Consider the following 26,002-nt stretch of genomic DNA (forward strand, 5'->3'; position numbering starts at 1 on the left):
TATGACTTGTTTGTTTTCAATAATACACAAGGTTTACGGTGGTTATTTAAATTGTAAGATGTGTAGAGCTTCACTCCTAAGAAGATTTAAGTTCACTACTGAGGGGTCCTGCTAGCTGTCCCCCAAACACATTCTTTGCTTCTTCCTTAGTAATAGAGCTCCCGATTTTACCTGAGGAACATGGCCACCCATAACTATTTCCTAGCCTCCTTGCCACTGAAATTGGCAATGTGACTGAGATGCCGGCTAAGTGGCATAAGCCAAAGGGCTCAGTGCGACTCACAGGAAGTGCCTTTAAAGAGGGAGCCTGCTCGCCTTTTCTCCTCTTTCTTGGAAATGTTGATGGACAGCTGGAGCTCAAGAAGTCAGCTGGGACCCTGAAGCAAATGCCATGTGCCAAGGAATACAGAACAGTAAGACACAGGTAAACTGGGCCCTGATGATACTACAAATCCTCCCTTACAGCTGGACTGCTTTTCTCTAGATGTAGCTTATGTAAGAAGTAAACTTCCATCCAGTTTAAGCCATTGTTCTTTGGGGGTTTCTGTCACTCACTGATGACCCTAATCCCAACTGGTAAAAACAGTGACCATATTTTCATTTATTCTACAAATATTTCCTGAGCACCACTGTGCGCCAAGCACTGTTCTGACTCTAGAAACACAGCAGTGAACCAAGCAGGCAGAGTCCCCCTCCTCTCCTCCCATGGGGCCTAGTCCTAGCTCAGCATCCACACAGCTCCTCGCACAGTGTTAGGCATCTAGGAGGCGCTGAGAAGTCAACCATGAGCCCTCGTGTTATCTTTTGGTTTAAAACTGCTTTTGTGTTCATAAGTCTGAAAATCTCTGTGCAAATAATGCTCAAAGAAAAAAAATCACAACTGCTATTTAAAAGAAATAAAATATTTAACCAACCTTTCCTGTTACTATACCCCCCCATTCTCCCCCCAAATAGGTAAGCACGTGAGCAAAGCCTACTACTGTTGTCTTTTAAATCATAGACTATGATGCTGCCATGATGCCAGCTCAAAGTAATGCATTATTGTGTTACACATACCCCTTGATGCTTCCATTTCCTTCTCTGTAATGGGGATATGGATAGGATTGTTGTGAAAATTAAGTAAGATAATGTCTCAGAAATGGTTACTAAATATTAGCTATATTCAGTTGACAATAAATATAACAGCTTTTAAAATATTCATCATATTTACTTCAGTAATTCCATTTCTGGGATTCTATCCTAAGAAAATAATCCTAAGTATGAGGGGAAATTTTATGGAAAAAAGAAAAATGCTGAGCCCAGAGTCATGTATAATGGACTGGAACTGAAGATTCAGTGACCTTTCCCTGCCACTGGGACTTCCATCCCATGGTGAGCTGGGGCCTAGCACTCTGGCCCACGCTGAGATTTATAAATTCCAGGCTAGATGGGAAGATGCAGACAGGGTTGGGAAGAGGCTGAGAAGAATGGAGAACTTAAGCCCAACTTCCTGGCAAGGCAGACTTACAAGAAGGACTGGTTCAAAATGTCAAGTGCATCAGGGTAGAGCAGAACAAGAGAGCCAACATGAAGCTTGACCCCTGAGATCAGCCTCCTGGAGGGAACATTCTAAAATGTGAATCCTGGAGACGAGCCCTGAGAACGGGTGGGAAAGGGACGGAAGAACCCCCTACAGAGCATCTCCGCACAGTTGGTGGGTAGCCAGGAGATGCTGGGTCCTGAATAGAAACAAAATAAATTTCCATCATGAGAGGAAGGGCTAAATAAATGATTGAATACCACAAGGAAATATTATGTAACCATTACAAAATGGTGATTAGAAAGACTAGTAATTGAGAAAAATACTTGACTATTGACAAATACATAGGCTTAGGTACATAGAGTGCATGTACTATATACTTATATGTATATATAAGTACATGCCATCTTTATATGTAAATGTACATATGTACTTACATATTTATGGCATGTACTTATATGTAAGTATACACTACTATGTGTATATACATACATCTGTATATATATGTATATGATAGCAACTATGGCATATGTGTAGAAAAATACTTGGAGGAATAACATCAAAATGCTAATAATTGTTGGATTAGAAATGTAAAATAATGGTAACTTGCCTTTTTTCTCTATTTGTTAAATTTTTTTAATGTGTAGGTTTTCAAAACTTAGGCATAAGGACAAAAAGAAAATTAGGCATATTTATCTAAATGTTATAGTGCTACTCTTCCAGAGATTTGTTTCTTAAGAATAAAATATGTGGGTCTTAGGCAATGGGCCATATTTTCAGTCTCCTAAATCCTTTTTTCCAAATATCAACTGATGAGATTCCAGAGAAGGAATGTTCCTTTTTTGGACTAGTTTTGGCTCTTTGGGAATAAGTATAAGTCTTTGCTGACATGAGATGTCATTTAGGGGACAAAACTCAAAAAATGTATTTATGGGATACATACTTAATGGTTGGCAATTAAGTGTGGTCCTTTCCAAAGGTTCTAACTTGCTCTCAGGTAACCCTCATTCACACATTACATAACCTAATACACAAGGAAGTAAAAGGCTACAACTATAAGTACTATTACATTCCTCACATTATATACTTTTTCATCCTTATGATGAACTTCTTGACAGAAAAGCTGTCATTTCAGTCCCTGAATTCCCCAGAGTACAAGCTCATCTTTGATTTTGGAAACTCTACAGGTGATAAGATCAATTAATCTATTTGACAGAATGGCCACATGATTATCAATACCGACGATTAGGCCTGCCAAAGACCTCCCATGAATTCTCTGAATCAAATCAATGCAGGCAAATATTTAGAATGTCATCCTTCATTGTCAAGGATTGATTTTGAATTTAATGTAAAAATAAAAATGATTTTTAAGTTCCTCTAAACATTTGGGGAACTGTGGATGTGGATTGGGTATTAGATAAGAAGAAAATACATGGAAAGGCAGAGATTCTTGACTTTAAAAATCAAGTGACAAAACATTAAGTAAGGTGTGATCCCATTCTAGGAACAAAAATACTTACATGCAAAACTGAAGGAGGTCTGGAACCAAACACAATAAAGGGCTGCAGGAATCACCTCTGGATAATAAAAATAGTGTTTTTACATTCTTATTTTTTGCTTATTTGTTTTTTTACTTTCTATAATACACATATACTGTGTTTGTAATAATAAAAGATTATTTTCAACTTTTTTTAAAAAGCTCCCCTTCGATTTAAAAATAGACCCATGCAATTTCCTGGTGCTGGCTACATAAGATGTTCAGAATGAAATGCCAGAACCCACTAGAAAGACAGAAATGTGGAAATAGCCTCCTCTTAAGTAAGGAAAATAAATTTAAAAAGAAACTCTCATGGGAAAAAGTTGATCTTGCAAGATTCCCTGTTTGCCAGTGCAAAGGCTGAACACATTTTGCATAAGATTTGGATAAATAGATGTTAAGGTTGTTTACCAAAACCAAATTCACATTCTCATCATTTTGATGTTACCCATCATTAATCACAATCTCCCACTCTACCTTCTCCTATCGGTTCACAGCGTTCCCTTTAAAATAGAACAACTAGCTGAACTAGTGATATTTAACATTTTTTTTATATGTTAGTGATCCTGAAATATTCATCTGTTATAGTTGAACTGATGAATAAAGGTAAATTATTCATTGGCCACTTCAGCGGTAATGATTCCACAGCAGCTGTTATTTACCTGGGCAACAGTCCTCAAATTAGAATAATTCTCTGAGTCAGCTCTGGGCTCCATGCTGCTACTCCTTATGTTTAACAGATAGGTTGTAGCAGCTCCAAAAAACCATTGTGGGCCAAGAAGTAAATACCCATTTTCAAAAGTGTAATTATATACTATATTTATATTATAATCAGAGATATGATCATCAGGTAAATAATTAAAAGTGACAAGTCTGAAAACTAAACTAAATGACTCCCAAGGAAACAAAAGGCACTTTTAGGCCACCTTTCAAGCAATATACATATGTGTAGTGAATGTTATTTTTTTCTTTGCCCCAAAAGAAAGAAGCGTATAGAAATAATTATATAGCTCCCCTCTACCCTCCAAATTAAAGGTTTGCGCCTAGAAGGAAGTAAAATAAAATTGTGCCAATTTTAAACACACCCTCTTCGACATTGATAAAGGATTTCCTTGCTTATAAGGACTCTTACTGTTGCAGGAGATTTTGAAACCAGAACACAGAAAGCCTGTGTTTTTCAGAGCAGGGTGGGGCGTTTCGGGGAAGCACATGACTGGCTCTCCTGCAGGACTCTGCTAGGTCTTTGAATTCTCTTCAAAATAAATGTTAAAAACAAATGAGCCTGTGGATTTGGGTTCTGCCATAACAGTGTGAGCCCACTATAACCTATCCTTCCTACTGATGACAATTAAAAACTCTGACAAAAATATGGGGAAATAAACTACCTAAAGACTGTGAAAGCAAAAATAGCTGGTGAATTGGGGAGTGAGGAGTTGGGAGTTTCCTTTCTTTCTCTCTCTCTTTTCTTATTCAGCTTTATCCTGAGGGCAGGCCCCAGTTTCGGAGCAGTGTTTGCTACAGGCAGTTCAAATTTCAATATGAATATGTCTTTCTAGCCAGAGGAACCATGAAATATTGACCCTGTGGGGTGGAGAGAGTAGTAGAAATCCCAAATGAGAGGAAAAGGAAATAGAGACAGGGGTCCCCTGATTTTGGGTATGAACTCTTGGTTCAATCTACCATCTGAGTCAAGCATGCAAGGTACAGACACAAACCAACACAGAAGAACTTGGGGTCACAGAGCCTAATTGGGATGACTGCCTGCTAAAGCCAACATAGCATTCTCCTGAGGATTCTGAAAGGACTCGGAACCTACACAACATTACTTTGACAATGTTCAGGATACCATCTGAAATTACTCGACAACCAAAGAAACAAGAAAATAGGACCAATTCTCAAGAGGAAAACAATAGACAGATGCCAACCTGAAGATGACCTAAATGTTGAAACTACCAAAGACTTTTTAAATTATAATTATGATCCTTGAGGTAAAGGACAAAGACATTGGAAATGAATGAAAAGATAGAAATTCTCAGCAGAGAAATAGAAACTACCCAAAAAAATCAAATTGGAAAGTTTAGAAATTAAAAATACAGACTCTGAATTTTTTTTTTTAATTCACTGGATGCTCTTCCACAGGAGACCTACTCCCCACCCTGCTGCCCTGACTCTAGTGGTCCCTGGGAAGTTCCAGCACATTCTGCCAGTACTCAACACCAGTATCCATGGATGGTGGAAATAGCCTTTGCCTTCACCGCAGGTAAGGGTATGGGGCAAAGATATGCTCAGAGGTGTTGAGAAAAACAGACATCTACTACACCAGGAGGGCAGGAGAGCTCACAGAGGATGAGGTGGAACACGTGATCACCGTTATGCAGAATCCCACCTCAGTTCTTGAACAGACAGAAGGACAGAAAGGATGGAAAATACAGCCAGGTTGTGGCCAATGGTTTGGACAACAAGTTCCCTGAAGACCTGAAGCAACTGAAGAAAATCTGGGCCCACGGAAGGCTGCAACTTTTGGGGTCTTCGAGTTCCAGATTAGCACACCAAGATCATGGGCCACTGGGGTTGCACAGTGCGTGTATCTAAGAAATAAATCTGTAGGCCTTGTCTATTAATAAATTCACTGGATAGGCTCAATAGCAGAACATAAGGGAAAATGAAGATAGAGCAATAGAAATTATCCAAACTGAAGAACAGAACGTAACAATTGAAAGAGAAAAATGGACAAAGGTTTCCAGACCTTTAGGACAATATTAACAAGCCTAAGATTGGAATTCTACAAAACAATTATTATAACTAATAAATGAATTTAGCAAGGCGCAGGGTTCCAGGTTAATATACAATAGTAATTGTATTCTTACATATTCCTAGCAAATAATTAGAAAATGAAAATTTCAAAATTTCTGTTTCCAGTATCACCAAAATCATAAAATATTTAGGAATAAATCTAACAAAAGGAGACCAAGACTTCTACACTAAAAACTATAAAATATTGCTGAAGAAAGTTAACGAAGACTTAAATAAGTAGAAAGATATAATATACTCATGGACTGAAAGACATTATTTTTAAGATAATAATATCTCTATGGTGAACTATACCCATATGATACCAATACAAATTTCAACAGGGTTTTGTTGCTGCTGTTGTTGTTTTTGTAGACATTGACAACATGATTATAAAAATGTATATGATAATGCAAAGGATCTCAAATAATCAAAGCAATTAAGAAGAGAAAAGCAAAGTTGGAGGACTTGCCCTACCTGATGTCAATACTTACTATAAAGCAGCGGTTCTCAACCTGTGGGTCGCAAACAATGAAAATACATCCTGCATATCAGATATTTACATTACGATTCGTAACAGTAGCAAAATTACATTTATGAAGTAGCAACGAAAATAATTTTATGGTTGGGGGTCACCACAACATGAGGAACTGTATTAAAGGGTTGTGGCATTAGGAAGATTGAGAACCACTGCAAAGCATTTGACATTGGTGGAAAAAATAGGCATATGGATTATGTTAACTGTTTTGTCTGTCTTTACAAAGCTGCCAATTCAGAAGGGAAAGTCATTTCAACAAATAGTTCTAGGCAAATTAAATATCTGTTTGGAAAAATTGAATATCTATCCCTACTTCACATTGTACCCCAAAATTAACTCAAAATAGGTCATTGACCTATATGTAAACCTAAAACCATAAAACTTCTAGAAGAAAGTAAAAGATAAAATCTAGGAGAAAGTATAAGATGAAGTTTCCTAGATGGGACATCAAAATTACAAATCATAAAAGAAAAAATAGAAAATTGGTCTTGATCAAAATTTAAAACTTTTGTTCTTCAGAAGGTACCTTTAAATGAAGGACCCGGCCAGTGTGCTCAGTGGTTCTGTGTTAACCTCTGAACTAGGAAGTCACAGTTTGAATCCGGTCAGGCAGCCAATCAATGATTCTCTCTCATCACTGATGCTTCTAAATCTCTCTTTCTCCCCCTTCCTCTCTGAGATCAATCAAAAAATATATATTTTTTAAAAAGACAGCGAAAAGGCAGGCCACAGAGAGAAAATATTCACAGCATATATCAAAGGACTCTTCCATGGAATTTATGAAAGAAACTCTCACAATTCATTTATAAGAAGCCCCAAAACCCAATTTTTTGAAGTACAAACTATTTGAACACACACTTCACCAAAAATGAAACACAGATGGCCAATAAGCACATGCAAAGATGTTCAACGTCATTACTCAACAGTAATTTTAGATAGGCTAAAATTAAAAAGTGTGAGCATGCCAAATGGTAGCAAGGACATGGAGCAACTGAGACTCTCATACATTGCTGATAGGAATGTAAAATGGCACAACCAGTCTGGGATATATTTTTACAATTTCTAAAGAAAGTTAAACATACACCTATCATCAGACCAAGGCATTCCACTCCTCAGAATTCACCCAAGAGAAACAAAGACCTGTGCGTGAAGGTTCTTCACAGTTTTATTTGTAATAGCCCCCAAGCTGAAAATAACCCAAATGGCCATCAACAAGTGAATAGGATAAACAAATTGTTATGTATCTATACAAAGGAATATTGCTCAGCAATAAAGAGATGAACGTTTGAGACATTAAACAACATGGACAAACCTAAACATCAATATGGAGAATAAAAAAATTCAAGCAAAAACAGCACACACTGTTTAATTCCATTTAAACAGAATAATAGAAAATACAAAATAATCTATAGTGACAGAAAGCAGATCCGTGATGGCCAAGGGAAATGGAGTAGAGGGAGAGATGGATTACAAAGTCTCAAGAAAACTTTCGATAATGATGAAAATGTTTGTTATCTTGATTGTGGTGATTACACAGGTGTATACATGTCAAAACAGATCAAATTGTACAGTTTAAATATGTGCATTTTATTGTACCTCAATAAAATTGTACCAAAAATACCAGGGGGAAAGGAGAATCCAGTTTACTGGCAAAGGCAATGGGTAGCTGTATGGTGTCTGTTTCCAGTCATATGGTGAACTAGATAAATCATCTCACTGTAAAATAGTTAGGAATGGTGGATAAACTATTAGCAAACGTTCTCTTAAGTGTACATTGACTCCACTGGAAAGAAAGGCATCCAAGTTTGGCCCACCCTTGGAGAGTAGGAGGAGAGGTTGCTGGTTCCTTCCTTAAGCTAGGCGCTTTGAGGTCAACAGGCACTCAGGGACAAGGACTTGGCCTTCACAGGGTAGGATCTGGACCGAGACTCCCATAGTGCCGAGGGCACCGAAGGGCTACACCCTCAGTGGAAGGTTAGTCCAGGAAAAAATCCACTTGCTGGCCCAGGATGAAAATAAGGAAGCTCTTCTGCCTTGGAAATGATCTCTGAAAACATGTAACCACAGCCTATCCTCGTGTGGGTTTAGGATTTGAATTTCTACTACCTCTGTAGTCAGATAAACCTAAAGTAGATAAATTAACTTAAAAGGTGGTCCAACCTGGAGATCCCCCTGAGGCACCTGGCAGAAACAAGTAAGTAGCTTCTCAGTATGGCAAAATCCTTAGGCAAGCCTCACAGGATTCTGACAATAATATCCCACTTAAAGTGGACTCTTAATACAGAGAAAGTAACAAAACACGTAAGAAAACTGGAAAGGCAATATGTGTGCATATGTATAGCACTTGGGTAACACTTTTGTTGTTAAATATTAGAATTTTTGTAAGCAAGGCAAGTAAGTAGCCCATAAAATTCGGTACCTTTTTTCTCAGGGAGGAAAGACTTGGAACCCCATTGAAGAGAATTGAGAATTATACCCAGTATACAGGTCCATGGAATGAAGAAAGCAAGTTACAGACTATATGTAGATTGAGTCTTCATTTTGAAGGAAAAAATGCAAAGGCCATATATTTTTATGTGCATATAACAGAGTATGGAAATATATACACCAAACTTATTGAAGAGTAGAATTTAAGGAGGCTGAAGCAAAAGGAGTTTAAACACCTGTGCATTGTTCAGATATATTTTTTCTTTTTGACAATGAGCATTTGTAATTTATTTAAACTAGTTTATTTAAATAAAGGGAAATATTTTAAAGAGCTCTTTTGTTTGTAAGACTAATAGCAGCTATTTGTCATTGAAAATAATGGACAAAACCCAAATTTCCAAGTGCAGCACAACTGTTAGCTACCGGGAAGTCAAGCAATAGACAGAAAAGGACAAACCCTGCATTCTTTGAAAAAAATCCTGTTTTTCACGCTTCTCTTCATTTGGCATTCTGTCACCTAAAATGTAATTATTCAGAAGCTGGTTTTCAGAAAGCTTCCCCTTCTGAGAATAATGCTCTTTGGAAACAACTTGGAAATGATTCAAGAACTGACTGCAGGTCACAGTTGCCTTACACAATAACCTTTATAGCCTGCCCCCAAAGAGATTGGATCACAGAACTAGAAAAGATGGTGAGATCATGCCTCACTTGCACTTGGCTTAGATTTAATCGGGTAATCCAAGAAATTCTAGTTGAAGCAGGATGACTGATTGCATATAAAACATATAAATACTCAAAAAACACAACTCTACAATATTTTGAAGAACTGAGTTGTCTGAAATGTCTTGGTAAAAAGATGCCTAATTGAAAAAAGGATGTCTTGTTGGGGAAAAAAGTCTTATCTTTATAAGCAATAAGGAACTAATTTGCGGTGTTCTACAGGTAAAAGCCTTCTTGGAGATAAGAGATTCTATAAAGTATAGGAAAAGAAATTTTCCAGGGAAGAATTAAAAAATGGGTAGTTAAGAGATTTGTATTGTATTTAAATTTGCATTTGAAAATTTCATCTTAATTGAGTACACATCATAAGTATATGAAATATGAGATTGAGCTGATCTACAGATTACTTTTAACAAAATTTGTCCTCCTACAGCCAAATTTCAGACATGTTGAGCATCAAAAAGAACAATAACTATAGGTGATTGTAAGACATCAAATGAACAAAAATCCATGAGTCCATAGTGATATTCAAAAGAAAAGAAATATAAGAAGAAAAGCTCTCTTTTTTGTAGAATGTCAGTTAATAAAAGTAGGAAAGATACTTAGAAAAACTACCATTTTGCATTCGTAAGGCAATAACTGATTCAGGCAAGATCAGCAATATAATCTAAAGCCCTTTGTGAAAAATAGGGTATCCACACAGCACCAAATAATCACCCACAAATACCAAACATTTGCAAAGAGGAAGAAAACCAAACTTTATGGTGAAGAAATCTCTACTTACCAATTTAGCCAAAGGATCATCCTTATTCTTTTAAAGGTCTTTTTCCTTCTTTTAAAAATTAATTTTGGAGGGTGGGAAGAGAAACATCTTATAAGGGCCTTGACCAGGGATTGAACCCATAACCTGGGTATGTGCCCCAACTGGAACTGAACCTCAACCCTTTGGTGCACAGGATGACGCTCCAACCAACTCTGAACCACACCCGTCAGGGCAGGGACCACTCTTAAATTCAGTAATAGCAGGGCAACCTGATATTATGTTCTTTGATGTAAAGCAACATAAGTGCACAAGATCATTAGTAAAATCTTCTTGCTAAGAATGGTTAAACTGAATCCAATCAAGCTTTATACAATTTACAGGACACAGAAGGTCTAGATGTTAAGACAACATAAACAACCAAATCCAGAATGTGGAACCTTCTACAAGATAAGTGTCCTGACTTTAAAACCCAATGTCATTTTTTAAAAAGACTATCCTATATAATAAAAGCCCAGCGACCTAAGGGCGGAACAACCAGAACGATGGATCAACCAGTCATATGACTCACACTGACCACCAGGGGGAAGACACTCAACGCAAACGCTGCCCCCTGGTGGTCAGTGCGCAGCTGACCAGGATGAGTGGTTGCTCCCGCAGTAGCTGATCCCCACAGGCCATGCCCCCGACCAGTGCACGAATCTAGTGCTCCGGGCCTCTAGTTCTAGAATAAAAGACTAGAGATCTACAACCAAATACAATGAATAACATTGACTGAATCCTCATTGGGAAAAAGGGAGAAGGGGCTATTAAAAATTCTCAAGCCCAGGCAGGTGGCTCAGTTGGTTTGTTCGTCCTCCTGTACACCAAAAAGATTGCAGGTTTGATTCCAGGTGCAGGCACACACCTAGCAGGTTTGATCTCTGGTCTGGGTGAGCAATCCCCAGTCTGGGGGCGTATGGGAGGCAACTGATCGATGTTTTTTTCTCTCTCTCTCTCAAAATCAATAAAAAAACATATCCTTGGGTGAAGATTTTAAAAAAATTCTTGAGCCGGAACCGGTTTGGCTCAGTGGATAGAGCGTCGGCCTGCGGACTGGGGGGTCCCAGGTTCGATTCTGGGTTGCGGGCACATCCCCAGTGGGAGATGTGCAGGAGGCAGCTGATCGATGTTTGTCTCTCATCGATGTTTCTAACTCTCTATCTCTCTCCCTTCCACTCTGTAAAAAATCAATAAAATATATTAAAAAAAAAAAATTCTTGAAACAAAAACAGTATTTGGTATTAGGAATTACTGACAATTTTCCTTGTGTTTGTGTGATCATATTGTAGTTTTATAAGAGAATCTTTCATTCTTAGGAAATAAATGCTTGAGTTTTTAGAAATAAAATATCATGCCTGAAATTTGCTTTAAAATAGTACAGCTGTGTGGGAAGAAAGATGGCCAAAATCTGTCTTTGACCTTCAAAACCAGCAGTATGGCTAAACCTAATAAATACATATAGAGAGTTAAATCAAGAACAGCATAATGTTAGCAATTATTGAATTTAGGTGGTCTCTATACAAGTGTTTATTGTACTATCCTTTCAATGTTTCCATGTTATAAATATTTTATAGTAAAAAGTTGGAGGGAATTCTAAGAAATATTTTCCTTAAACCACATCTATCAAATTTACCTTAAATCTTAAAGAAGTACCTTAACTGTTTTAAAGAAGTGGTTTGCTTTCCCTCCTTCCTACCATCCATTTGAAAAAAAAAAGTACTAAAACCTGCCTTAATTATTGCAAATAATATTCTAATGCTAGACTGGGCCCAATATAAATCCCACAATAATCAGTACAAGAGTTATAGGTGTAAACATCTGGTTTTATGCCCAAATAACAAACTTAACAGCAGTAAAACAAATCATTTATTACAGCATATAATGTTATATTAAATTTACACAATGATATATAAAAACACATACTGTTTTATCACACAGTAATTTAACATCAACAGGAATACCAAAACAAATACTACTCATGCACAAAACATGCTCGTATCGGTATAAAAAAAGCAATTTTACACAATACTGTTTACCAAAAACAATTCTTCTTTTTAAAAAAAGCCCTTCCTTCCAGACAGGGTCAGTGGTCCAATCTGGACTGGATTGCACGAACACGTGTGGGCCAAGGCTGAGGTGGCACAGTGCTCAGTGAGCAATTGTGGGCTTGGAGTCACGCCCAAGGTTATTTCATTAGGAGTGAATTTCTCTGTACCCACGGACCAAAACTTTATCCCAAAGGCAAGTCCTCCAAGGGAGGAATGGCTGGATTTGCTGCAAATTAGGGAGGAAAAAGGCATCAAAATGTTGGATAAACAGCCCTAAAAATGCTTACCCTAACAAGGGCCTAGGCACCAAGTGTAGCACAAGTTTAGTGAATCCCTTCAAGGGTATTACCAGCCTCTCCATCCAAGTCACTAGCTCTCTGGATTTAGGGGTCTGGTCTTCAAGGTCTGAGTCCAGTAAACCACACAGTTCTGAGACGATAGAATACGGGTGTATGGGGATGTATGAGAAATGTAGACTGTATAAGAAATTACAGACAACAAACACGCTCCCTCATACCTACTTCACACAATTATGTGATGCCCCTCGACAGGAAAGCCCTCCTGGAGACACTGCCCTAAAGAACCAAGAAGCCAATGCATGTCCTATAATTCCATCTACCTGACCTTCAGATCAAAGGGTCTCATCCCAATGAAACCATCACAGGTGCTCAGGAAATTTAAAACAGAAAATCAGCTGATACCACAAAACGTATGCATTATTCACCACCATTGAAAACCTCAATATTCACTTCTAACCAGCAAGACATTCTTCACCTTCCATTAAAGGCACTAGTGTCCATACATAATGAAGCAGAGACATTAATTTACTTCGGTTTCATCTTCACAGAGGGGAAAACATTCCATGAAATTATTACACAACAACACTACTAAGACGCCACCTTTCCTTCCCCCGCGACAAGGTCCACTCACACGGTCGTCATCAGCTTCAAAGAGCCAGACCGGAAGCGGAGGATTTTCTTCTTGAGGTTGTGGGAGGCCTTAATTTTGACAAAGGTCTTGGTGGGGTTGCTGTGCAGGTCTGGGGCCGTGACCGCCTGAATGGGGAGCGTCTGGACGAACTGGGACCAGATGAGGCCCCCGCTCTCCTCCGAGTCGCTGGTGCTGGTGCTCTCGCCCGCGAACTCGCCCTCGCTCACGCTGGACTCGCTGTCCCCGAAGCAGTTGGTGGTGTAGTTGCTCTGCTCGTCCTCGCTGGTGTCCACCACGGTGGAGTGGAAGAGGGACTCGCACTCGGCCGAGTACTCGGAGTCGCTGGCCACGTAGGCGTAGGGGCTGGCGTAGGGCAGCGCCACGGCGGCCGCGCACAGCCCCGCGCCCTCCCGCCGGCCCCTCCGCGCGCGCCGCAGCGCTTCTTCGTAGGAGATCTCGGCGGCCGACCTCCACCGCCGCGAGTCGGTGCGCTTGTGCCTGGGCTTGGCCACCACCGCCTCGCGCCCGTGGCCGTGCGCCCGGCTCCCGGGCCGGTGTGCAGCTCCCAGCGGCCGGCTGGGAAGACCCGCCTCGGCATGGCCGCCCCCACTCCTCCGCCCTTTGGCGGAGACCTTCCTGAGTTTCTTATTTGTATCCAGGTCATCGGGGAACCGACACTTCTTGCCGACTGCCCGGGTTTTCTCCCTCACGGTGGGCAAGGCGCCGTCGGGGCCGTGGAGGGCCTGCGCCCTGTGCTTCAGGGCGGAGCCCCTGGGGGCAGCTGCGGTCCGGGCGCCCCGGTGCGCCCTGACGCCCGGCTGCTGCGCAGGGACGAAGTGCGCCTTCACCAGGGGCCCCTCTTCCAGGCTTTGAGAAGAGGAGCCCTCGCTTTTGAAATCCAGGGCAGGCCGCTCTTCCACGGGGAAGGCTGAGGGTGGGGGTGCAGGCGGGGCAGGCGGGGCAGGCGGGGGGCGCGGCCGGAGGGGCCGGAGGGGCCGCCTGCAGGCTGGTTTTCTGCGCCGGCTTTTTCAGTGGTGGGACAACTCGGCTCTCTTGCCGCGGGGCGAGGCCTCTCCCGGGGCTCTCTTTTGGAGAGGCGGCTGGGATGTGGCTGCTTTCCTTGGGGGCCTCCCCGGTCACAGTGGTGGGGCCCCGGGCGTGCTCCTGGGAGGCTAGCTTGGCATTTTTGGGGGGATGCTTGCTTTGAAGTTCAGGGGCGGCACCGGGCGAGCAGCCCTCTGGCAAGGGCACCCTCTTGCTTTCCAGTTGCTCTGCCTTCGATTCTTTCGACCACTGCTTCGGTGGGGAGAATGTCCCAGGGTCCAAAGAGGGAACTCCGCTGGTGGGCAGAGGCGCCTGTTTGGAATTCTTAAGGTTCCCAGGATTGCCCTGGGAGACGCCCCCAGTCACTCGGACACAAACGCTCCCATTCCTCAGAAGCCCCTTCGTGGGGTCCGCGTTCACACTGGTTCTTGGCTTGTTGGTCCTTACAGGGTGTGTTTTTTTCTGGACCAGGCTCAGAATGTAGCCATCCATTTTCTTGCTGGATGAGGGGTGGGGAACAGGCCACACCCTGCTTGGAGACGGTAAGAACGCCTCCGTCTTGACGGCGTCCAGCTCAGATCCGACACAAATGTCATTGGTGGGATTGCCCAGCCTCTCCTCTTCCCTCAGCGGGCTGCCTGTCAGGCAAAGGAGGAACATTGGGCTCTGCACGGCCACAGCATGAAGTGGACTGGGATAGCGATAGACATCATTCCCGTTTTTTGACACCAGATCACACTGGTACTTGGGATTCACATCTGCAATGACACCAAGGGGATTAAATTGTGATGTGGAGGGGAAACAGCAAACTGCCTCTGAGGCCTGGTCTTCACAGCGGCCTTCTGTACAGTCCAACCATCCTATGAGATCTGAAAGACATTTAAAGGTACACTCTGAAGAGATGAACTGGCCAGCACCAGCTTGACCCTGGCCAACTCCCAGGAGGACAAATTCATGGGTAGAGAGAGAACGCCAAGAATCAACAAATACTCCATGAGCTACTCTACTGGTTTACATACAGTGCAGACTACTGGAGGAGGGGGAAAATATTTAACAAAGAAAATTTTAATATATGATGTAGCCTCTGAAGGAAAAATAGTCAGCCATTAAAAATGCTTTATCTAAAAAGGAGACATATATAATACTCTTTGTAATACTTTAAGCAATAAAACAAAAAAAATTTAAAAATGCCTTATCTACCTATATCTATCTATATCTATCTATCTATCTATCTATCTACTTAGATAGATAGATAGATAGATAGATAGATAGATGATAGATAGATAGATAGATAGATAGATATTAGAGAGAGGAAGGGAGAGGGTGAAAGAGAGAGAATCAATTTGTTGTTCTACTTATTTATGCATTCATTGGTTGATTCTTGTATGTGCTCTGACTGGAGATCCACAACCTTTGGCAAATCGGGACAATGCTCTAACCCAGTGGTCGGCAAACTCATTAGTCAACAGAGTGGTGTTAACTTTCTCCTTTGTTTTCTATTCTCTAAATTTTCAATAAATATGTATACTGTATTATAACTGGAAAAATAAATGTTTTTGAGTCATTTTTTCTCTAGACTACTTTCCCCTCTGTGTTCTATTCCTGGTTTCTTTTTAAAATACTTCAAATAAATTATACTTTCTATGGACTTTCTTCTCATTTTGTATTTTTTAGACCTAATTCTTAACGGCATAGGTTCAAATATTACTGTCAATTGAAAGGTCAGGGAAATTAATCAAATTTCAGTACAGACTAATCAAATTTAAATAATAATCAGACACTAACATAAAAAACAGTATTTTTTAAATAAGAAGGAATTCTTGATAGCACTTTAATAGATTAAGTAGTGGAATTAATGAATAAATGTTCACATCATAAAAATATAGATGTCAAAATACAATGAAATCAAGCTTTCTTGCTTAAACGATTTTGTTCTCTCATCTCGGTGAATATTATAACTTTCAAGTCTCCTTAAATGACCTTCAATTAGAGAAAAAAAACCAAAGTTTTTATCATTATATAATTTGTCCTCCATTATACTTATTCATTCAATGTTGAAAACCTACTATGCACCAGATTCTATGTTAATTTTAAGGGAAAACTCCATTAACCTTAATGATAATTAGCAGTTTCGGGAAAAATATAGTCTAGATTCAGAAGTAATATGGTTAATTTTTAAGGAAATTATCATTATAAAAGTGCCATGTCCACTCCCTCTCTCCACTTCCACTCCCAATAAGTAGCTTATTGTAAAGAAAACCATCTCTTGCTAATATCCTTGCCCATCCCTCCTCCTCTGCTACCCTAAGGCCTATCTGCCTTGCTTAAAGCCACATTCATCTACACTTTACCATTTCTCCCTTTTCACTACTTAAGAGTTAAGGAACAAGACAGACATCCCAGCCCCCAAGACCCAGCCCAACTGTCTCAATTATGTGAAGATGTAGCATTTGGGAGAGGGTCTGTCTTTGAGGAAAACCTATACCAAAGTGCCTTTAATGGGTTTTAAAGTTCCCCTCTGAAACCAGATCTGCAGAGTGAAGGGAAGCAATTACCAATGAACTTGAGGCCCAGACACTCTAGATAACACTGATCTGTTGCTTCCCCCAAATGATTGCTGCTGACAACGCACCCTGTACAAATACAGAGACACCAGCCAATTAGCAGCTTCAGTTGTTGGTGTTATGTTTGCATTGCTTGGGCTGAAGATTCAGCCTTAGACCAGGTGTAGAACACAAACAAACCAAGAGTGCAGCGACTGGTGCCAGCACCTACAGCTCCTCTACTCTCCATATTTCCTCTGCTCTTTTGAGGAATCAAAACAAAGCAGAACTAAGGAAGGAGTCCTGAGTTTCAGCAACAGCTCTGCCATTCAGCAGATGAGGAGCCTCTGACAAATTGCACCTAACTCCAGATTTCTCCCCTTTTCTTTTTTTTTTTTCTTTTTTTTTTTAAATATATTTTATTGATTTTTTACAGAGAGGAAGGGATAGAGATAGAGAGTTAGAAACATCGATGAGAGAGAAACATCGATCAGCTGCCTCCTGCACATCTCCCACTGGGGATGTGCCCGCAACCCAGGTACATGCCCTTGACCGGAATCGAACCTGGGACCTTTCAGTCCGCAGGCCGACGCTCTATCCACCGAGCCAAACCGGTTTCGGCATTTCTCCCCTTTTCAATGAAAACACTGAACACAACTTCTGAATTCCCTTGGTGTGATGTGATGGAAAAACATGCACCTGGCAGTTAGTCCAGAGCATGCATCCTGCCTTTGCCACTCACTAGCTATTTGGCCTTAAACGACTTACCTAATCTAACCTCACTGGGCCTCATTTTCTGATACATAAAATGGAGCTAACACCACCTGCATCCTACAGAACTGCTGGGAGGAGCCAAAGGAGGTAAAAGTATACAGACTCTTCAGTACAGTGATGCATAGCAGGAATGCAGAAACTCTTCCAGTACCAACAGTAGCATGAGTCTCTGAGGAGGTAACTGCAAGGACAGCCCAAAATGAGAAACAATGGCACATGGCCTAAGGGGATCTCATCCCACCCGCCTGCTAAAAGGAGAGCTGCCCCCAGACAAAGCATTCTGGAGAACAGGGAAGGGCCACTGCTCCCTGAAGTGCCAAGCAGCCTGTGGCCAGGCTGAAAGATATATTTAACTTAATGTAAGCTTTAGCTTTGAATTATTAAAGAAAGAAAAAAACAGATCCAAAGTGGTTTTCAAAAGAAAAAAACAAACAAGTTAAAGCCTAACAAAGCCTGTGAAGCAAAGGCTCAGAAACAGAGCTCCAAACTTATATCGGGACAGGATTTCCAAGGATGAGCTGAATATAAAGCCAAGTGGCACCCAAAGAGGACCAGAATAGAGGTCTTCTTGGTTCTAGATGCAACTATGGGCACTAAAGGCAGCAAGCCGGTGGAGTTCTCCGTGTCTTTGTTTTTCATCAGTAAAAAGGGGCTGAAGCTACGTAACCTTTAAGGAATCTTTGACCCCTTCCAATTAAAAAAAAAAAATGTGTATTAATTCTAAAAAGGCTTACCTGCAGATTTGGGGCAACTATCTGAGATAGTCAAGGTTGCCTCCAAGGGGCTGCAAAAGCAGGTGCTGGAATGACAACTGGATAAACACTCACTGAAGACCGAGTTAGAGGAATTGGAAAGGGATCCCGAAGCCCCATCACTCAGCTCATAAAACCCTACAAAGAAAGACACCATTTGGAATTAGGATCATGTCATGCAATAATACACATTTGTGCTTAAAAGGAAAAAAGGATAATCTTCGAGAAAAGGTAAGAATGGGAGACTTGGGGGGGAGGGGGCAATTTTGGCTCGCTGGACTTAGTGTCCTGATTTTATGGTTTTATTTCAAGCAATCCTTAGAAAAAGCAAAGAGCTCCTAACGATGGATACCTTTCAAAGTTACTCTCACAAGTCAAATTGATCCCCCTTGACCCAACCTTTAAAGATGTGCAAGGAAAGAGACTTAGATCTATCACAGCCCCAACATTATCATGAGCGTTTCAGAAAGAGTAACTTGTAGAGAAAACAAATCTATTTAAGGAGCCAAATGGTTTAAAAGAAAAAAAAAAAAAACTTTCAAAGTGGTCTCAGGAAGTTGAAGTGTGACTAATTTTCTAGCCCAGTTCTGACTTTCTCAAATTTCAAAGGAGGACCGCTCTTCCAGAAATTTGAATAGAACCTTTTCTTTTTAAACTCAGGGGACTCCAGTCAGATCAATCTCATTATTAAAAATGTTGTAGTCTGGTTTTAGTTCCCTCTCCTACGACTGAATGGCAGGCAGACGACCTTTTTATTCTCTCTGCACTGGAAACACACTCCATTGCCATTTGCAGGGCTGGGAATAGTAAGCTCGGGGCCCAGGTAGAACTCCTGCGTGTAGATGCTGTGGTTGTGCGCACACACTCACCTGAGCTGGGCCGGCTGTCTGTCTCCAGGTGCTCTTCAGATGTCTTTTCTACATCGAGTCTCAGGTCACTTATCTGCTTGTCAAGTTCTTGCAACTGATTCAACAAACCAGCATCTCTTCTCCTCAAACAATTCTGGTTAGGAAGAAATGGAGAAAGGGAAAATGAACACATTCTGGTGACAAAGAACTTGAAAGGCTGCCGCTCTAAGCCTTCCAATGACCATTTAGAGAGTTCACTAAATCTTCCAAAACTAAACTTTACTGGATGACCTGAAATAAAGGAAAACTTCAAGTCCTATGTCTAATTCCACGTTCTCACATTGGATGGTGATACGAAGTTTCTTCATAAAAACAATACTTGCTCTTACTTTCAACTAATATATACCAAGTTAGGGGAGAATGAAAAAAATGCACTGAGGTTTTTTAAAATCTTCTGCGTGGCTCCCATATTTTACAAAACTACCTCACAGTCGATGCTTTAATTTGAAGTTGGAGGGTAACAGATTGCTTATCTTGCTTAGGTGAGACTTTCTGGCCAAATGTCCTGCAGAGCTTTGTTTTCTATTAGTTGCTTTGTGGAGTTTAATCAGTCTGAGGGCCTTTGAAAGTGAGAAACTAATACGAATAGCCAGTGCCAAGTAAAATGTGAGCTGGCAGAATTCAAAACCCTCGAGGGAAGAAGGTCCACCAGATTTGAACTCAACTCGGGTTTCCAAAGGTGACACATCCGTAGCGCTAACTCACACCGCCACCTAGTGCTTCCTATGCTGGAAAAGGGGGGGAAAAACACACTCAAAAGGCATCTGGTTCAAATCACAAATGCCAAGTCTACAAATGAAAATAGTGCCACAAACACTGACTGGACTGGAATTCTCCCGACACGCTGCGGCCTTGCTCCCCTCCGGGGACAACGGGAATGTGCCCCTCACAATCCCGAGATTCATAAAGACAAAAAGGTGCTATTGTACAAGACAATGCGTGACATGTCAGCGACCAGGCATCGCTGGCAAGCATTGGCTCAAATCAATGTTACACCCGAGTATCTGGTCTAATCCCAGCAAAACACAGTAAAATGCCAAAAGAGAGGTGTTACCCGAACCATGATCTGCATACATCCTTACAAAATAGATTCGTGAATTGCTACTCCTCTGTGTGTCCTTTGACTTAAAAAGCGTTGGTATAAACCATATGCTAGTCTGCTAGGATGAGTTTCTTCAGGAAAAAAAAAAAAAAAAAGGAACCTAAGGAGTAAGAGCACTTTGAGGCTCAAGAAAGAGAGAAATTATCTGAAAAGAGATAATACAAGACAACCACACAGCATCGCCGCGTTCCTTTCTGCAGAGGGGACATTATCTGGCATGTGTCTAGTTTCAGATCGTATCACATGGTCAGATAAGGATTTTTTTTTTTTCCTGCTGCTGCTTTCAAAACTACATTTTTGAGGTCTCTGAAACAAAGCTGCCGCCATCATTCCGAGGCGGGGTCAAAAGCTGTTCACCGACACATTAAGCGCCAAAGTTCTTTTTCTTCCCCATTAATGAAGATGACATAGAATGACGGAGGCGCTGGCAGGACTCCAATAACATAAATGCTCCCTGAGAGCAGGTTCTCTCTTCTCCCACCTCCACCACCAGTCACGGCCCGCAGTACGTATAAAATGTAAGAGGAGGGGCACTTTTCCCAGCCAAATTTCCATCCGTTGCGCCTGCTTTAGCTGCCTGGTACAAAAGGGCTTCTATTTGAAATTAAGCAGCAGCCCCGGCAAAAGCTGGCATGCTGAGGAGAGCCTGGGAGGGGCAGGGCTCCTACGTGCGCTTCCGTGTAATCGTAAAATTCAGCCTCGGACAGTTAGCCACGCCACAGGCCCCCTCCTCGGCTTTTGTCCGCTCTCGGTGGGAGGACCTGAAGCTAAGAAGGCCTCCAGAGGAGATGGCATTTTAAATGAGGGCTTTGCAAACCTTCGGGAAGGGAGCGTGCATTCACTCGTCTAACCAGAGAGAGGAAAGGTTACATCCAGGCCACTCCGAGAGCCCCGAAGGGAGAGAGGCCACCCCTTCCCCGCAGATCGCGCGGGGTCGCCAGCCCCTCACCTGGCACCAAGCAGGGCGCAGGCACGCACGGGGGTCAAGGAGGGCGGGGGTCCCGGGAACCGCGAGAATTCCCCCAGCCACAGGCACTCCCGCGCCAGCCCAGGTCACCTGCCCGACTCCCACCCGCTTGCCCGACAGCCGTGCCCCCACCGCCGGGCTCGACCTACCAATTGCTTCCGCAGCAGCAAAATGTTCTCCTCCAAGAACTTCTCCTCCAGGCGGCTGCGCTGCGCCGCCTCCCCGGGCAGCTCCCCGGCTCGGGGCGCGGCGCCCGCACCCCCAGGGCCGCGCAGGGCGCCCCGGACCAGCAGCTCCTGGCGCTGGCGCAGGTACTCCAGCTCCGCCAGCCCGGCCAGCGTGGCCTCCTGCCGCTCGCGGGTGCGCTGCCGCTCCGTGTCCGCCTCGCCCTTCTCCCGCCAGCGCCCCTCGGGCTCCGCCGCGCGCTGCTCGCCCCGGGCCGGCGCCGGCGGCTCCAGCTCCCGCGCCACTCCGGCCGGACTCGGCTTCATGGCCCCCAGCCCCGCCGCGAGCACCCGTCACCTCGGCCGGGACGTCCGGGCGGAGGAGCGGGGCGCTCAGACCTGCGGCCGCGGGCTCATGCCGCCCGGGCGGCGGGACACAGCGGCGGGGACGGCGGCCGGGAGCGCTCGTGGCCCGCGGGCTGCAGCCGTCCCGGCCCCAGCGGCGCCGTCCGCTGCGCCGCGCGTCGCCCGCCGCGGCCCCGCAGCTGATAACGCCCTGCCCGGCGCTACGTCACGCGCGGCGGCCGGGCGAACCCCCGCCTGGCGCCCGCCTCCCCGCGCCGGCCCCTCGGCTCCGAGGCCCGTTCCCCCCGGCTTCCCCCTCGTCTGTCAGGGGCGCCGCGCGCTCCGCGCCGGCCTCCTCCCCGCTCCGCCCCCCGCCCCCCCCGCTCCGCCCTCTCTCCTCCCCCGCTCTCCCCGCGGGTCTCTTCGCCCCCTTCTCGAGTTGACTGCACCCAGTTTTCGCTCGCTCCTTATTGGCTCTTCCCCACCTACAAAGCCGGGGGCGAGCGTCCCGAGCCCAGCCTCCTGTTGCCGCCGGCCTCGCAGCGGGGTCCGCGGAGGGACCCCGCGGCTGGGCTCCCCGGAGAACTTTGTGAAACTCCACCGAGTCGCTGCGTGTGCACCATCTTAACCCCTTCCCCGCACGCCCCGGTCTCATCCCGGGCCGCGTCAGGTCTCCTTCGCCTCGCCAGGCGAGGTCCCGGGTGCGTTCAGTGACATCCTCCGGGGGGTTGGTTTTGTCCTCCACTCCGTGGAGGCAAGCACTACCAAGCACAGGGCCGTGTTCTCAAACTGTTCAGCCCTGAGTTTCGTGGCCGTGTGGGTTTTCTTGTGGACGGCGTTTAGAATTAGGCGGGAGGACACCGCGGTCTAGCGAGCGGCGGCATCAGTTCTTTTACAAGCTCCGGGTGTCTGCGCGCGCGCGCACGTGCGCGCTCTGGTTGGGGTGTGAGTTTTTTATTGTTATTTAGTCTGCGCTCAGGGGAGCTCTGACTCTGAAACCAGACTGCCGAAATTTGAATCCTGTTTCCTGCCAGTACCAGGTGGGCGGGCAAGTTACTTTACCTCTTTATGCCTCTGTTTCCCTAACGGTTAAATGAGCTACTAACAGAATCTGCCTGTTGGAAGAATTATAATAAAATATAGTATAGTACAATATACATTGGGGGTGTGGGGTGCATTTACAACGTGGCAGGCATATAGTAAGGCTTATATGAGTTCTAGCTTTTTCTTTTTTTTTTTTTTTTCCCTCCAGAGGGACTATAAGTTTTCCCCGTCCAGTAGCATTTGCGGTATGGTCATCTCTGCCTGAGACGGGGTCGCAGGGAATTTCAGTAGGATAGGGGTCTGGAAATGCCACTTGTCTGTGGAAAGTACCATATCTATTTTAAAAAACAGGACATCCAAGAGCCTCAGAAATTGAATCCAGCACGTCACAATTTGCTGAAGTTCAGGCAAAGTGTGTAAAGGAATGCATCCTCTATCATTATTTCAGATTCTTCCGCCTTTGCCCAGCTGTTTACCCCTGCTAAAAATTCTCCATTTCTCCCCTCTGTGTGGGCCAACTTTCCCTCCAGATCAGTTCACATCCCTCCTCTGAACTTCAGTTAACTAACAGCATGAATGTCTGATTCTTACCAAATGCTATTTGTATGGTTATTTACCTAGGTATGTACACATATGCCTTTGTGCATAGGTGTTTACGTGTATCTCTTCTCTCCAATTGCATTACAAAAGCTCCCTGGAGGCAGGGACTGTTTTAATACTCTTTCAGTATTACTGTTCTCAGGACAATACCTTGCAAGCATTCAACTGATGATTACTAGAGAGAGACTCAAGAAAATGTAGGGTTTTTTTTAAAGAAAAATATGTTTTTATTGATTTGAGAGTGAGAGAAAGATAAGGGGGAGAGAGAGAAAAATTGATGAGAGAGAAACACCTATCGGTTGCCTCCTGCACGCCCCCTACTGGGGATCGAACCTGCAACCTGGGCATGTGCCCTCACTGGAAATTGAACCAGCAACCTCTTGGTGCATGGGACCACTCTCAACCAACTGAGCCACACCAGCCTTTTTATTCATGTGCTTTCTAACTAACTTAGTAGTACCCTTTTAATCCCTGAGATAAATAGAATCAAGTTGACATTTACCAAAAAACAAGAATTCCCTTGCCATTCCTCAACCACCTCCCTATGGATGCCCCTCACAGGCATAAGAGGAACTATAATTACAACCGTGATCATAATTAACAAGACCGTATGTTAGAACTAAAAATGGAATTATGTTCAGGTGTTCATCAGCTTTGGAAACAAAATCCGTTTTATTCAGGTCACCTATGCTCTATGCTGTATGCCAAGCACTGTACTTGATAATACAGGAACTAAATTTTTCTCCCGAATTTTAGTGCACTAGAAAATAATGACTGGTCCTGTTGGCCAAATGCCACTCATCCATGTCCTCTGTCATTCATTGTCTCATTCTATTCATTTCTAAGCAAGCTTCTTGCTTTTTAGTTCTGAGTCAGATTCCTTCTGGCTGGGTGGAGTCTATTATTGTGGCCTGTGTTATATCACACATGGACAACTATATTTATATAGTTGGGGGGAAAGCTGAAACATGTTTTTGCACACTACTAATAAATCTTGTTAAAGCAGACAGACAAGTTGCTATTTCTCCAAAACTGCCCACCTTGCCACCCCTCTCCTCACCAAATGCCACTTACGAGTTGGCTCATTAATCCAAAGCAAACCATTTGCCATAACAGCTTGTACATCTCCATGAAAAAGTGTTCCCAACAAGTTTAAATATTAAAATTAATGTATTCAAGTGGCTCTGCCAATAAAATGGTCACAAATAGGAAAAAAGGTTATGCTTTCCACAGTATCCATTACACATTAATAAATAATGCTGTTCATTCACACGCCAATTAAAACAAACTCAGGCTGTCAAATGAAGTAGAAGCAAGGAGCTCAATGCTCTAATTGTTTTTCCAGGAAAATTCCCAATGTCGTCAGATTGAGTGTGACTGGTTAGGTTGCCCCTGTTCTCTTCTTAACCCAACAGCCAAATGTTCTCCTCTCCAGCCTCGTTCTCTGGCTTTTCTTTCCTCTGGGTCTTTGTTTGGGTTGCAGGTATTGGCAGAGGAAAGTAATCACCCACTCACTGCTCACTGCTCCTTTCTATTGCCAACAGGGTCTCACTTTCCTCTACTGTTTTGATTTTTCCTGCTGTTTCTTTTTAAAGCAGTTGCTGTGCTTCTTCCTTAAGGCTACTTTGTTATCTCCTTTCTGGTATGGCTCAGCCCTAGTCAGTTCTTTGGCTCACCCCTCCCTTTGCCCCACCTCTGTCTTCTCAGAAAAACTGCCAATCCACACTCAGAAGGGGTAGCACTGAGGATACCCTCTCCCCCACTGATCTGGAGAGTAAGATACAGTTGTCAGCATGAAAAAGGGTCTTGACTGAATGTATCACAGTGGTGTCGCTTATGCTTAAGGATATTTCCTGGGCAGAGCCAGGAAAGGAACCTTCAGATCATACAGCCTGACTGCCTTTGGGCCGAACCGCCCCCAGCAGCATCCCCAACCAAGTCCGAGCATCATTCTTCAGATGCCTTATTCAGCAGTGAACATTCTATTGCAGTCAATTGCACGTTTTGCCATAGAGCAAAGCAACAAAATGATGCCTTGCAGCTTTTATGGCCAAACAAACACAAATGATGTAATTGGGAAAAGCTGTCTCCGAATAGGAGGGAAAAATAAAGGACAATCCTTTGAGTTGGGGTGATGACCACCATTTGAGGGTCTGGGATCAAAGCTCCAGCCAGACATCAAAGCCCATTTGAATCTAATGCCAGAAGAGCCACAGCGAATTAAACATCATATATAAACTAATTATAGCTTGACCCCACAATCCCGCTTCAGAGAGCACACATAGGGGAAAGAAAGCAGACATTGAAACAAAAGATCAAGAAAAAGGAAAGTTGGTAACAAGGCTGGGCAACATCATGGCCCTGACCACTTTAAAAACCTTTTGAGGGCAGAGGGGAAGAAGGGGCTGGCAGCAGAAACAGCAAACTTCGGACAATGCCGGTCTTGTT

General features: G+C 43.3%; 1 protein-coding gene and 1 pseudogene across 1 annotated transcript; one reads left to right on the forward strand and one right to left on the reverse strand.

Moving 5' to 3' along the window:
- The first annotated feature begins 239 nt into the window (after positions 1 to 239).
- LOC139019812 (small ribosomal subunit protein uS13-like) lies at positions 240 to 5,655 on the forward strand (annotated as a pseudogene).
- Positions 5,656 to 12,130: 6,475 nt separating this feature from the next.
- On the reverse strand, positions 12,131 to 22,014 carry DACT1 (dishevelled binding antagonist of beta catenin 1). Its single transcript, XM_070419043.1, is given in 5 exon segments — positions 12,131 to 14,270; positions 14,272 to 15,224; positions 18,407 to 18,562; positions 19,294 to 19,426; positions 21,551 to 22,014. Coding segments are annotated over 5 exon segments (2,547 nt in total). The 5' UTR covers positions 21,893 to 22,014; the 3' UTR covers positions 12,131 to 13,307.
- Between the last annotated feature and the right edge of the window lie 3,988 nt (positions 22,015 to 26,002).

Source organism: Myotis yumanensis, unplaced genomic scaffold (genome assembly GCF_028538775.1).
Source record: "Myotis yumanensis isolate MYYU_CA2020_CCGP unplaced genomic scaffold, mMyoYum1.0.hap1 SCAF_1, whole genome shotgun sequence".
Classification (NCBI taxonomy): domain Eukaryota; kingdom Metazoa; phylum Chordata; class Mammalia; order Chiroptera; family Vespertilionidae; genus Myotis; species Myotis yumanensis.